This window comes from Triturus cristatus, chromosome 3_1 (assembly GCF_964204655.1).
Source record: "Triturus cristatus chromosome 3_1, aTriCri1.1, whole genome shotgun sequence".
Classification (NCBI taxonomy): domain Eukaryota; kingdom Metazoa; phylum Chordata; class Amphibia; order Caudata; family Salamandridae; genus Triturus; species Triturus cristatus.
This window is the reverse complement of record NC_140583.1, coordinates 1,024,505,131-1,024,517,704: the sequence shown is the minus strand read 5'-3', so window position 1 is coordinate 1,024,517,704 and position 12,574 is coordinate 1,024,505,131. Positions and strand designations below refer to the sequence as shown.

Below are 12,574 nucleotides of genomic sequence, written 5' to 3'. Positions count from 1 at the left end.
TAGGTTAGAAGAGTGAATCTTTATAAGTGCCACCACAAACTACACTGTCTTGTGGCGCGGTCATAGGTGGTAATCTCCAACCTCTAGAGATGGAAAATTTGGAGGTTCCGAAGGGGTTTGCACCATGACCAGACGGTTACACAAACCTCTGTAGTAGACATTCCACCCACAGATATCTCCCAGGGGCGAATTTCAACGTCTATGCACAAAACTGTTGGAAGCGGTTATACTTGCTTGAGGAGTTCTCCACATCTTCACTCAGACCAGAGCAACGCATCAAAACTCACTGTTCCCTGTACAAGTGTTCAAGAGTTTAGCTTTTCAAGTTTCAAGGATTTACCTACCCAAGGGTTTGATAGAGATTAAAGATTGCTAAAATTCAACTTTTGAAAAACACCTGCAAGAGTAAAATACAAATAACGGCACATTCATCGGGTGGTACACAAGCCAAGTATAGCCGGGGTGTCATTTTTGTGGAACAAGACTTGAAAATCTGTGGTCTCCAAGAATGTGCACAGGGGCAACTCTAGTGTCCATGGATTTCTACAGGCTGAGGCAGGTGTGGGCTTCAACAATAAAAGTAAGATTGGTTATGTGGAGCTCTCCCAAAGGGTGCCCAAATTTTATATCAATTAGATTGCTCTAATCAAAAACATTTGAAAAACAATTGCAAGTGTATGAGTCAAAGCTCCAAAAGAATGCCATTTGTAGATGTGGCAATATCATGAGAAGCTCAAGGTCGGTTGAGTGGACAGTATACACAGGGCCGTAACCTGGGGAAAAGGAAAACAAAATGGACATGCACACATTCAACCACAGTGATACCATACAGGGGATTTTCTTAGTATGCAACAGAGTATGCCTCTCCCAGTAATCCCACACTGAGTTCTACATTACAAGCATCTCTATTTTGTAAGCTTCCATAAATGTACGCTTAGAGAGTTTATGTGGGTGATGTTCAGGTTCTATGTATTGGCAACATCTGGGAATCAAAAATAAGCTAGGAAGGCAGGTGTTCACCTTCATGAAGAAAAACATACGATCTGCAGAGTGGTTATCAGTTATGGCTGACTAGAGGTAGAGCTCAATACAATGTCAGTTGTGGTGAGAGGACTGGCTATCGCTTGGGAATCCTCCTTGATATGAGACATGAGGTTGGGGCTCGTCATGAGCGGGACAATAGACTGCACACGTTTAGGGTACAGCTCCATGGTAGGACTAGCTGGAAGTTAGCCCAGCGCGCTGGAGGCGTCGGTTGCAGCCCAGCGCGCTGGAGGCGTCGGTTGCAGCCCAGCGCGCTGGAGGCGTCGGTTGCAGCCCAGCGCGCCGGCGGTTTCAGGCTAGACAGAAGGTTTAAGACTTGAGACCATAAGTAGTTGTTTTAATGGGAAGGGGTTAAGCAACGGTTTACAAAACCACGTGCAGTGTATAAGCCACAACAGTCCTTAAGGATAAATGGCAAACCTTTGCTGAGCTTATTAAATCGGTGAGGAATCCTCGAACGAACATGCAAGACAACACATTGGGAGACTATTTGGCATAAGCCACACAATTACCAGCCCCCTTTGCAAGGAGGCTTAATAAAGCGCATTACCTGGTGAAAATCTGCTTGAAAGCATTTTATCAAAGTCTCTAATTGGACAAGCAAAGCAGGATACAGTAATTTATCTAAACTGCCAAAGCCAGGGCTCGCATAATATTAAAGCTTCTTTAGCATATTTTCAGACGTCCACAGTAGTTTTTTTTTTCCTATCATCTTCCCTCCTAAAGAGAAGTCAACATTAGCATTTTGTAGCAACAGTCAGTTCCTGTCACTGGGTATTTTTTTAAGAAATCGAAAAAGAGCGGGCTTTTAATTACTCCGACCTTTGGAGAACAAAGCTGTATCCGGCGTGTGTGCATAACAAAGGTCTGTGCACGGTGTTGAAATAAAAGAATCTGCCACTGTGAAACATTTGCAGGTCTCATTAAATGGCGGCCTTACGATGGAACGGAGACCGCTGGATCTCACAGCATTAAGAAAACAAGCAGTGACTAAGACAAACTGGTCTGAATTTAATCTGCAAACACTTGCCACATTAGACATTAGAGCAAGAAAATTGGGAGACCGCCAACAGGAGAAAACAGAGAGGGTTTTAGTTACAAACTACTTGCTTGTACATTTCAAGGAAAGTACTCAAGCGGAGGTGGCAGGATACACCCATAGCATTAAAGGAGATATGCATACTCCACTGGGCTGAGCCAAGACATAATTGACAAAGGCTCCAGCCAATGGTTGAAAGACTGGCTAGAGAAAGACAATGGCTGAAAGAGACTGGCTAAATAAAGCCAATGGCAAGCACAAGTTACATTCTATGTATATGGTAAACAATAGGTTGATACCTACCCTCTCAAAACTCAGACATAAAAAGACTAACCAACTATTTTCAAAAAGAACAATTGATGGACAGAATGCAGAACAATGTCATACATTCACCCCAGTACAAAGATCTGGGCCTAAATCCATCGTTTTTTTTGCTCACCATGCCATTACAGTTTGGACCAAGCCATATGCAAATCAGTCTTGACCCTGTGCCCAATGGGAACAGTCCAGCCCGAACTGCCAGGCCCTCCCTGGACTGGAAAACAAGCATCCAAGGACCTGTTTTGGGCTTTCAGCCCTCATCAGCCAGAATAGCTTGACTCCAGTGGCATGGAGTGCACGGGACCACGTCTGGGCATATGCGTCCAACTCAGTGTGACAAATGAAAAAAGAACAGTTGATGAACAGAATGCAGAACAAGGTCCTACATTCACCCCAGTACAAAGATCTGGGCCTAAATCCATCGTTTTTTTGCTCACCATGCCATTCCAGTTTGGATCCAGCCATATGCAAATCAGTCTTGACCCTGCGTCCAATGAGAACAATTTTAGCCACCCCCATGATGGTGCAGTGTGAAGGCTATCATTTGCCGATGAGGAGTTCCATTTATCAAGAACGTTCTTTAATTTATGAATGTTTGGAATACTTAAGGTACAGTGGGGGATGCAGTTTTGGAGTGGGTCCGATCTATCCGTCGATTAGACGGAAGGGGGAAATTGAGACATGCAACTTGTTTGAAAGCGGATTAGATAGCTCAGTAGGTCACGGCATCCAGTGCATCCACTAAGCATCTAAAGTACTGGTTCAAAACTCAACCTTTCATTCACGGGAAGTTTAAAAATAAAAAATGGCATAGCATTAAGTTATTACAGGGGCCAGAGGATATGTACGTCTATAGTTGGAACCTCTTTCAGGGCAGAAAACTGTGGTGATACGTTTGTAAGTAAAAGAAATTCATCAAGTCCATATATGGCAAGTAGATTAAATGGGGTCAGTTTAGAAATGGGGCAGGTACAACATCAATTCTCACTGAATTACTTGGACTCAGGGGAATGTAGTGTTTGCAAAATCAGATGAGCCAACAGTTCATTTAAAGTTTTCAGAGTCAGCAAGTTCATCTCCACTGACGTGTCGGTCTAGAGTGAATACATATGGATCATGCTCAGTGAAGTCGCCCGTTTGTCTGAATTAGCATGGTAACCAAGACAGAGCATCTCGAATTTCTATGAGAGGTAGCGAAAGGAGTCGGCGCCAGTGGTCCGAAGCCTAAATTGAGCCACTGTTCCCAGAAGATAAACCCACCCAGCCATGTCTCCATCACCTTCTTTAGGCCCATTCCTTTGTACTTCTCAGACTTTCGTACATTGGTCCATAGCCATGTAGTTAGGGTTACACTTTATAAATCCAGTCTCCCACATTCTACCAGACGGTACACAATCTTAAATGGTCCCTTCATTTCCAAGACCTAGACATATCCTCCCCCCAAACCCTCTATCAAGCCCTCCGTGCACTTAGAGGGGATTCCCATCCATACCCATATAAAGGTATTGGCAAGCATGACCAAAGTCCCCACAGACCTTCCAACACCATCTCATATCAAATACCGCCTAGCCATAACTCCAGGGCAGTGTTCTGGGATAATTTATGCCTTCCGTAGGCCAATTTTAGCCGCACCAGGGGCGTAACACAGGCCCCCGCAGCCCCCACGGTGCGGGGGGGCTCCAGAGCTGCAGGGGGCCCCCTCAGCACAGTACTCTTGTCTGGGAGCTAGAGCGGGTGGACACGTCCTGGAATGAGCCGGGTGGAGAGGACGAGAGGCAGAGACAGATCGGGGGTGAAGCCTTGGAGAGGGAGAAAAGGATGGGAAAGTCTGAGAGGGGAGAGGAGGTGATGGTGAAAGAGACAGACTGGGGAGGGTGATCAGTGAACGGAAGGCAGGTAAGAGGTCTCGAAGAGCATGGAGTTGATTGACGTAGAACGAGAAGGGAAAGAGGTGAGGAGCGAGAGGTGTAGAGGAGACAGCAACGCAGAGAGCGAGGGAGCGGCTGCCCATTACAGAAGTCACTGTTATTGTATTTATATAGGGCTTACTACCCCTGACGAGGCGCCGAAGAAGGAGATCGGGGGAGAGGGAATACAAATAGATACTTAGGAAAGATGTGCAGAGAAAGTGAAGAGTGTGTTGTAGGAAGGAAAGAGAGAAATAAATGTTGACACCCGAGAGAGTATAAAGGAGAAACCGATAGAAGAGATGGCACTGATGAGAGAGTGTACAGGACGAAGAAAGATGGGGGAATAAAACTACAGATAGAGGGAATGACATAAAAGACTGCAGGAGCGAGGGCACCGAAGAATTGGGACGGGGAGAGAACAAGGAGAAGTGAGGGACTCAGAAAGAGAGACTGAGAGGGATGGATGGAGACAAACAGGGAGTGTGAGAGGAATAGATCGAGAAAAAGATGAGTGAGTACAGGGTGGGTGGAGGAGACGGACTAGAGGGAGTGATGACCAGAGAGGCAGCAACAGAGAAAGAGAATGATTGGGACAGGAGTGGACATAAGTGATGGAGAAGAGACCTTTATGTGGTCGGAAGGAAAGAGCAAGAGATAAAGATAAAAGGGGAAGGAAACAAAGCAAGAAACAGGGAAGAGAGTGGGTGATAAAAAGGAAGTGATGGAGAGACTCGAAGGAGAGGATCTGATGGAGACACAGGGAGAAGAGTGATAGAGACGACAATATTGTCTGATGGAGACACGCACAGAGGAGAGTGAGTGAGATAATGATTGATGGAGAGAGACAGCAAGGATATTTTGTGATGGAGACACAGGAGAGTGAGTGATAGAGAGGAAGTGATGGAGAGACTCGAAGGGCATCATCTAATGGAGACTCGCAGAGAGGAGAGTGAGTGATAGAGAATGAGTGATGAGCGAGACAAAGAGGATATTATATGATGGAGACACACAGAGGTGAGTGATAGAAAGGTAGTGGAGACAGAGGAGAAGGTCTGGAGACTGAGTAACAAGAGGGAGTGATGAATAGAGAGACAATGACAATATTGTGTGATGGAGACACAGTGAGTGATAGAGAGGAAGAGATGGAGACTTGAAGAAGATAATCTGATGGAGACACAGGGAGGAGAGTGAGTGACAGAGAATGAGTGATGAGATACAAAGTGTATATTATATGACGACGACACAGGGAGGTGAGGGAAGAGAGAGTGATAGAGAGAAAGAGTTGGAGATACACACATGAGATTGTCTGATGGACACGCAGGGAGGAGACTGAGTGATAGAGCAACAGAGTGAAGAGGGAGAGAGTCAGGTTATTGTGTGATTGAAATACACAGGGAGGAGAGTGAGTGATGGAGAGGTAGTGATGGAGAGAGACAGAGGAGAATGTCTGGAGACACGCAGGGAGGAGACTGAGTAACGAGAGGGAGTGATGAATAGAGAGACAACGACAATATTGTGTGATGGAGACACAGAGTGAGTGAGAGAAGAAGTGATGGAGAGAGACTCGAAGGGCATAATCTGTCACCTGAACCCACAGACCACAACCCTTGCAGAAGCACCAACAGCCTCGGAAGCAGACCTGCGGATAGTGGAGTAGGGAGACCTTTCGCCCTCCAAGACATGTACCCTGTGGAAGTCCTACATGAGGAGGTCAACCGGAGGGGCCCATTCCACATATCCTGCAGGGGGGCCCCCTCAAGTTGTGTTACGCCACTGAGCGGTACATATGCATGGACAAGAATTAAAGAGAAATGCCAATGGTGGCACAGTGAGACCACATAACCTTTGAAAGTATCACAGCACAGATTACTTGTGCCATTCACGAATCTCCTACTTACTGCTGAGGTAGAACAAGATTTCTAAACTAAAACTTAAATGGCTTATGAGTTTCGGCTTACTTTCATTTTCTTGTTGCCTTCATGAAATGCCCACCCGGAGACCAAATGTAGCAGGGAACACACCAAGGGTAACCAATGACAACTAAAGGCAAGTATCTGCTTCTCTATTTGACATCTATAAACTAAGGGCACAAAATTCCACAATGACCACACAGATCGCAGAAGGCATAATCTGAGGGGCTTATAGCCACTTTTCAGTAAACCCCCCAACACATTTACAGCAGGGCACACATTATAGGGTTCACCGTTAGTTTGTGTTGTAGTTCACCCTCATCACATGACATTTCATCCAATGAGACTACAGAATGTTCTGGCCTCACTGTAGGCGCAAACCACGACAGTGGATGCCTGCGCTATGGAGAGGGCGTTAGTGAAAGATGGAGCCGCAGCTGAAGATCGCTGCTTCATATTTCGCTGGAGGTGAATCAGCCTCTATGTGAGGGCAGGGATTCATGGGTGGGAAAATCCCTCTGCCCCTCCCCCGTTCTTCGCTCCCTATGTTCAGGAAAGAGGCGCACTGTGTGCCACCTCTATTAGTGCTCAGTTAGTATGTCTCCACACAGCTTTCTTGCGTCCGCACCCATGTGTGTAATATGCCGCAGGGGTAAAGGCAAAGCATTCCTACATTTGCAAGGCATTGCCCACGCAAACGGCTGTAGCACAAAATGCATGGTGGCACAATCTAGGTTATAAAGTGGACCACACAAGCATCACCAGCTCCTTTTAGAACACCGAAGTACCCAGAGGGCACAAGAAGACACAAATGCCCACTGCATCCCTGGGGCACTTTTTCCAAAATGGCCCCAGCAGTACCAAAAATCCAATCAATTGAGGTGTCGAATCACATAGAAAATAGTAAGCAGTAAAGCAATGCCTTGCAATGACCACCCAGCTCACCCACCATCCCACCGTACAAAGCCATCCTCATTTATCTATTTAAATCAACATGTGTGTGAAACTTACTGAAACTGTAGTCCGGAAATCCTTGTAGGCTGCCGCTTCCACCTAAGAGAACACACACTTGATATTTTAGTAAACTATGGTCTGTGAAAATTTAATCAAAACAAGCTCTTTAGTATTATGGTTAAATTTTGAGGTCTGAATTACATGTCTCACAAGTGAAATATTAACTCATTCAATAGCAGCTGTTCTGCTAACACAAAGTCATGGAGAAGCGCGCACGGGGTGGGGATGTTAAACAATAAATAAATAAATAAATAAATAAAAAGACTTACCTGCCAACACAGGCTTCCAGACGCCCCATCCAATCCAGACGCTGCTCATGCTAGTACTCCACATGAGAGCAGCACCAGGATTGATCCGAGCAGCCTGCTTAGGTGCTCACTAAGGGACTACAAGCCTGTGCCTAATCTCCACCAAGCTGTGCAACACAGCTGGGTTGGAGAGATGCAAGTGCGCATGTCGGTTTGGCCGTCCTAAGACAGCCAGCCAAACTGGTATGCGCACTTACAGTGCCCACCACTCATCCTCCCATTCCCTGTCAAAGATTACATAACCCCACTCTAGACTCAATTTTTCACTGTGTGAACCGATCTAAAACATAATAAAAGTAGTTTTATCATTTTATTTTTCAACTGCTGGCGCAGTGGGGGGATGCTCCTTCGACATTAAGGAGGAGCCTTGCTGACATCTAGAAAAATAAACTGGCCATATGTTAGTAAGTGTAGGCATAAATGGATTGGAAAAACTTGGGTAACGTCCTACTGCCCAATCAAAATGTCACAATGTTAACAATACTTGCCCTCCCCCCACCACCCATGCTCCTCTCCTCCCCTCCCTCTTCCCATGATAGCGCCAGGCGCAGTTCATGGACAGTAACTTTCAGAGGTCCAACATGAACTGTGTAGGTTTGTTAATGCTGCATTTTAACTTTTTTGGTTAAGAGGGGGACCACAAGTTAACTTGTGGTAAGAACACTGTTTTCATTTACGCAATACAAAATGGTCGGTCATGCGAGTAAAACTACTGGATAGCAAAATACACGGATTGCAAAGGAACAGAGATGGAAGTGTTTTTACTTTTTGGACAAGAGACGATGCAACAAGTAATAGAAGCAATGACGCTCAGAGGCAAGGTTAGTAGGCAGGAGGGTAGGGTAGAGCATCCATTTATATAGATATATCTATTTCTCTTTCCATCTATATATCTCTCAATATATATATATATATATATATATATATATATCCCAGTCTCCTATGGATTTTTGGCAGCTCGCCCACCTATTTGCGCTTGTTCCAGGATGGGAAATGGTACCGTGATAGCATTAAAAAGTTCCCTATCTCCATGATACTGTACTCTGAAGATTTTATCTAAAGATTATGCATTTCAATGTTACCGTCTTATCAGATCAATAACCCTTACATCCTTGTGTGAACATAAATGACAGATTTATTGACATAGAAAAAAAAACACCCAGTGAAGCGCCCAAAGCGCATTTCCTACTGAGTGTGTTTTATCATCTTGAAATGGTTCATGTCAAATGAATTGTAGGTGGTTCATGTGAATTCTCAAAACATTTTAAATAAATTCAAATACCAATTCCAAACCAGAGTGTCGAGGAATCAATTTCATGTTACATGTAAGCTTAGCACGGTGGCAGAATGGTTGCCCAGTGCAGCTCTTGATGTACGCGATGGGCATTACTGCATCTCCTTAGCCACATCATAAGTGTGATGTCTAAATCTTTACATATATGTTAATTTATTAGTATATGCAAATTAAGTACTGTTTACTGACATCTAGTTAACCTATTAATGGGTAAAAAATACATCTCCAGAGCCGGTCATGGTTATAAGAAAAGGGGGGGGGGGGGTTTCGCTTTTATAATTTAATGATGGTTATCATATTGTCCCACTGTGACCCAAGCCCAAGACCTAATTTCATGCGGTTCAAGTGGTTTCTCTTTCTACTAACATGATTCCTCATCATATGTCTATGTGTAAGTGCATTAACAATGGCATTGTGATCACTCAAGGATAAAAGGGGATATGCTTCTATCGGGTTCGATAGGGGTATCATGCTTCTATAGTATTCTTCATTCCGGTGCTGCCAAGTTTTGCTCCAGTCAACCAATGTTTGTATGTATGTATATATATATATATATATATATATATATATACACACACACTATCTATCTATATATAGTACATCTTCATGAATAGAAAACAGATTCCACTGTACAGCTGGATGTGGGCATTTAATTAAACTGGGCACTGAAGACCCGGGTGGACGCACTATGGATGAACTTGTTGCCCCTATTGTCGGACATCACCTTTAAGGAGACACTTTGCTGGGACTGGAATCTGTGTTCTAAGATTCCCACTTGGCCTTGGGAGCACAAGAACAAGGCACAAGTTACCCAGATCACTGCATAGTGGAATCTGTTCTATTGTAATTGAGATGTACCATTTACTCTGATGCGTGTGGAATGACTAATTGGGGATAAATCTTATTTGAATATCATATGAAATATGAAAGACTCCAAACATTTTAAAAGTGTCATTCTTTATAATATGACGGTGGTAATGATTTGAAGTTTCGAGTGTTAAATGATACCATTGCATTGAGTGACAATTGTTAGCACTGATGACCGGACAAGGTTCTATAATGAAACGTAAAACACAGCACACACACAGACACACACACACACACACACACACTTATGAAAAAAATACTAAAAGCTTCTTGCCAGTGAAACCCTAACCAACCACCACCCGCTTTGCAGTGGTCAACGCTCTCGCTCACTATATGCGATATGAGGGCTGGTCTGAAAATTTGCCCATGCTAATTTTGGTTCCCAGTCCTGGCCTGACTAACACAAAGTACCAAAACTGTAAGTAAATATAAAAGACTGACAAAAAAGGGAAAAAGACTTTGAAAGCAGATAGTGGTATAGAACTATAACCTGGTGTACCCGTTTCCAGTGTTAAATAAGCTTTTCCTCTCATCACAAGTCTGGTCTACTATGTAATTAGTTCAGATCAGACTACAATCCTAACAAAGGTTCTAGTACTACATTACATGCAACAGAAACTTAAACACTGAAAATAATCCCAACATAAATATAAAAACTGTGTAACATAAGACAAGCTCTACAGAACTGCAAGATAAAACCCCTGCACAAAAGACAAATTATACAAAATGTAATGAAACAATAATATAAAAGATAATGCTATCATAAGATAGTGGTGCTCACAGTTACACAATAAACAATATAAAAACAGTTGAAAGTGTGAACAGACAGTGGCTGAGGAAAAACGTTTTATACACAGACTGTTCGGATAAAACAAAATCGAAAGTAACAAGGATTGCTTCCTCTTCAATAAAGACCACAAATAGGCGTTGACGGCATTTCGACCAAGCTAAACTGGAATGGTCATCACCAGGACAAACAGTGCATTTTGGCAGATCATCCAACATATAATAATTATGAGAAGAATAAAGTTCAAAAATACCAAGGAGGAAAGGATAAAACCAAGTGCTCACATTAGCACACAGTACCTCAATAATTTGCATACTGTATGCTAATGTGAGCACTTGGTTTTATCCTTTCCTCATTGAAATGTTTGGACTTTTTCTTTCTTCTCATAATTATTTGGTTTAGTTTTACACTACCAAGTACCACATGCATGACACTGATTTTTGGTCTTGTGCTATGCTGGCTGCATTTTAGGGGACTTTTTGATTCCGATATCCCAGTGTGTATATATTTATTCTCGAATTATATGTTGGATGCTCTGCCAATGTGCAATGTTGGTCCCGATTATGACCATTCCAGTTTAGCTTGGTCGAAACGCCGTCAACGCCTTGCTACTTCTGTTTTTGTGTTTTATCCAACCAGTCTGCGTATAAAACTTTCTTCCTCAGCCACTGTCTAAAATTTTGCAGCTCTGTATAGTTGGTCTTCTGTGATGCAGTTGTTATATTATGATTTCGGGATTATTTTCAATGTTACTTAAGTTTATGTTGCATGTAATGTAGTACTTGACCCTTTTTTAGGATTCTAGTCTTTACTTTGCCCCAGGTTTGGGTAATAGGGCTGCCCCGGTTTGCTGTCAGTACTCTATTAGTTTAGATCAAGCACACAGAAAATACAATAGATAGAGCAGAGACTGCGAAGGGCAATGGCTGAACATGCAGGCCCGCTCCACAGATGCATAGGACGAATCCTAGTGCGGCACTATTCACAGTATACCACAAAAGACTAGTGTACTAGTTTGTGTTTTTTTTGTATTTAGTAATAAAACAGTTAAAGGGAGGGATTGGAAAGGGTAATGGGCTGCATCCTTACTCTGCAGATATAAATACAGGATTACTCGTGAACGCAGTTGCGGCTTTAGGGCTGTGCGACCAGTGGGGCTGTGCCGACCGCCAGGCTCAAAGGGGTGCACCATTTGCATTATGACAGAATGGGCGGACAAAGCAAACAGGTCAAGTGGGAGGGGTGACGAGTGCAGCCTGCAGAGATCTTTCTTTGCCCACCTATTTAATACCACCACCATGATAACTCTGGTGATTAATGCACTTGATTGAGAGATCTGTTTTTTGACTTGTCACAGTTTTGACTCGTTCTAAAGTAGCACAGAGCGCTTGTGTTTGCTGCAAAGCACAACGTTTGACATGCGGATCGCAGTTTTGCATTTTATGTTTATCGCTCAGTGGGTTACTGTTCCCACCACGATCCTTGTGTTACTTGCAGTTCCTAAAATACAATCCTAATAATATAGCACAGTGAGCTATGAACTGGTACGAAGGAGCTCAATGCAAACTGCAAGGCATAGGCTTTGTTTTTAAGGTTGCAAAAAGGGTTTCTCTGGGGAGTAATACACAAGGTTGGCTCTTACGCGAAGGCGGAGTAGCGCCGCTCGACTGCTCAGAGGAGCATTGTGATTGGCTTAGGGGAGCCTGGAAGTGCGGGGGCTTGCTGGTTCTGGGTTGAAGCAACAGAGTAGAGACGGTGGCCAGAGCGGCTGAGGACGGAGACAAGTGTTTTCCATTTTTAAAATTTTGTAGTCCTCCTCCCCCCCCAAATCCCTGCCAGCCACTACTTGTAATATATTCTTATTTGTAGAGACAACATTGACCATGGCTAAGTTTTGTAATCAGAGTTTCTCCAGACCAAACACTCTTAACCGATAACGCCTACTAAAAAGGACAGTCTGCGACTCCAACACAGTACAGCAGAACACTTGTATGATTCATTGCACCTGTACAATGTGTGTGATGTAGTGCTTCAATACCCTACATAGAGCTAAGCAGCGCTAGAAAACAAATTAAATAAA

General features: G+C 43.6%; 1 protein-coding gene across 9 annotated transcripts in view; it reads right to left on the bottom strand.

Annotated features, from left to right (window-relative positions):
• The window catches only part of CADM1 (cell adhesion molecule 1), a 641,657-nt gene that overhangs the window by 190,668 nt on the left and 438,415 nt on the right, over positions 1 to 12,574 (bottom strand). For 6 of the 9 annotated variants that reach the window (XM_085645728.1, XM_085645731.1, XM_085645724.1 and 3 more), the window contains exon 2: positions 7,236 to 7,277. The exons of the other annotated variants lie outside the window; for them this stretch is intronic. In XM_085645728.1, the coding sequence (XP_085501854.1) occupies positions 7,236 to 7,277 (42 nt within the window). The remainder of the gene's footprint in view (positions 1 to 7,235; positions 7,278 to 12,574) is intronic. 9 annotated transcript variants of the gene reach the window in all.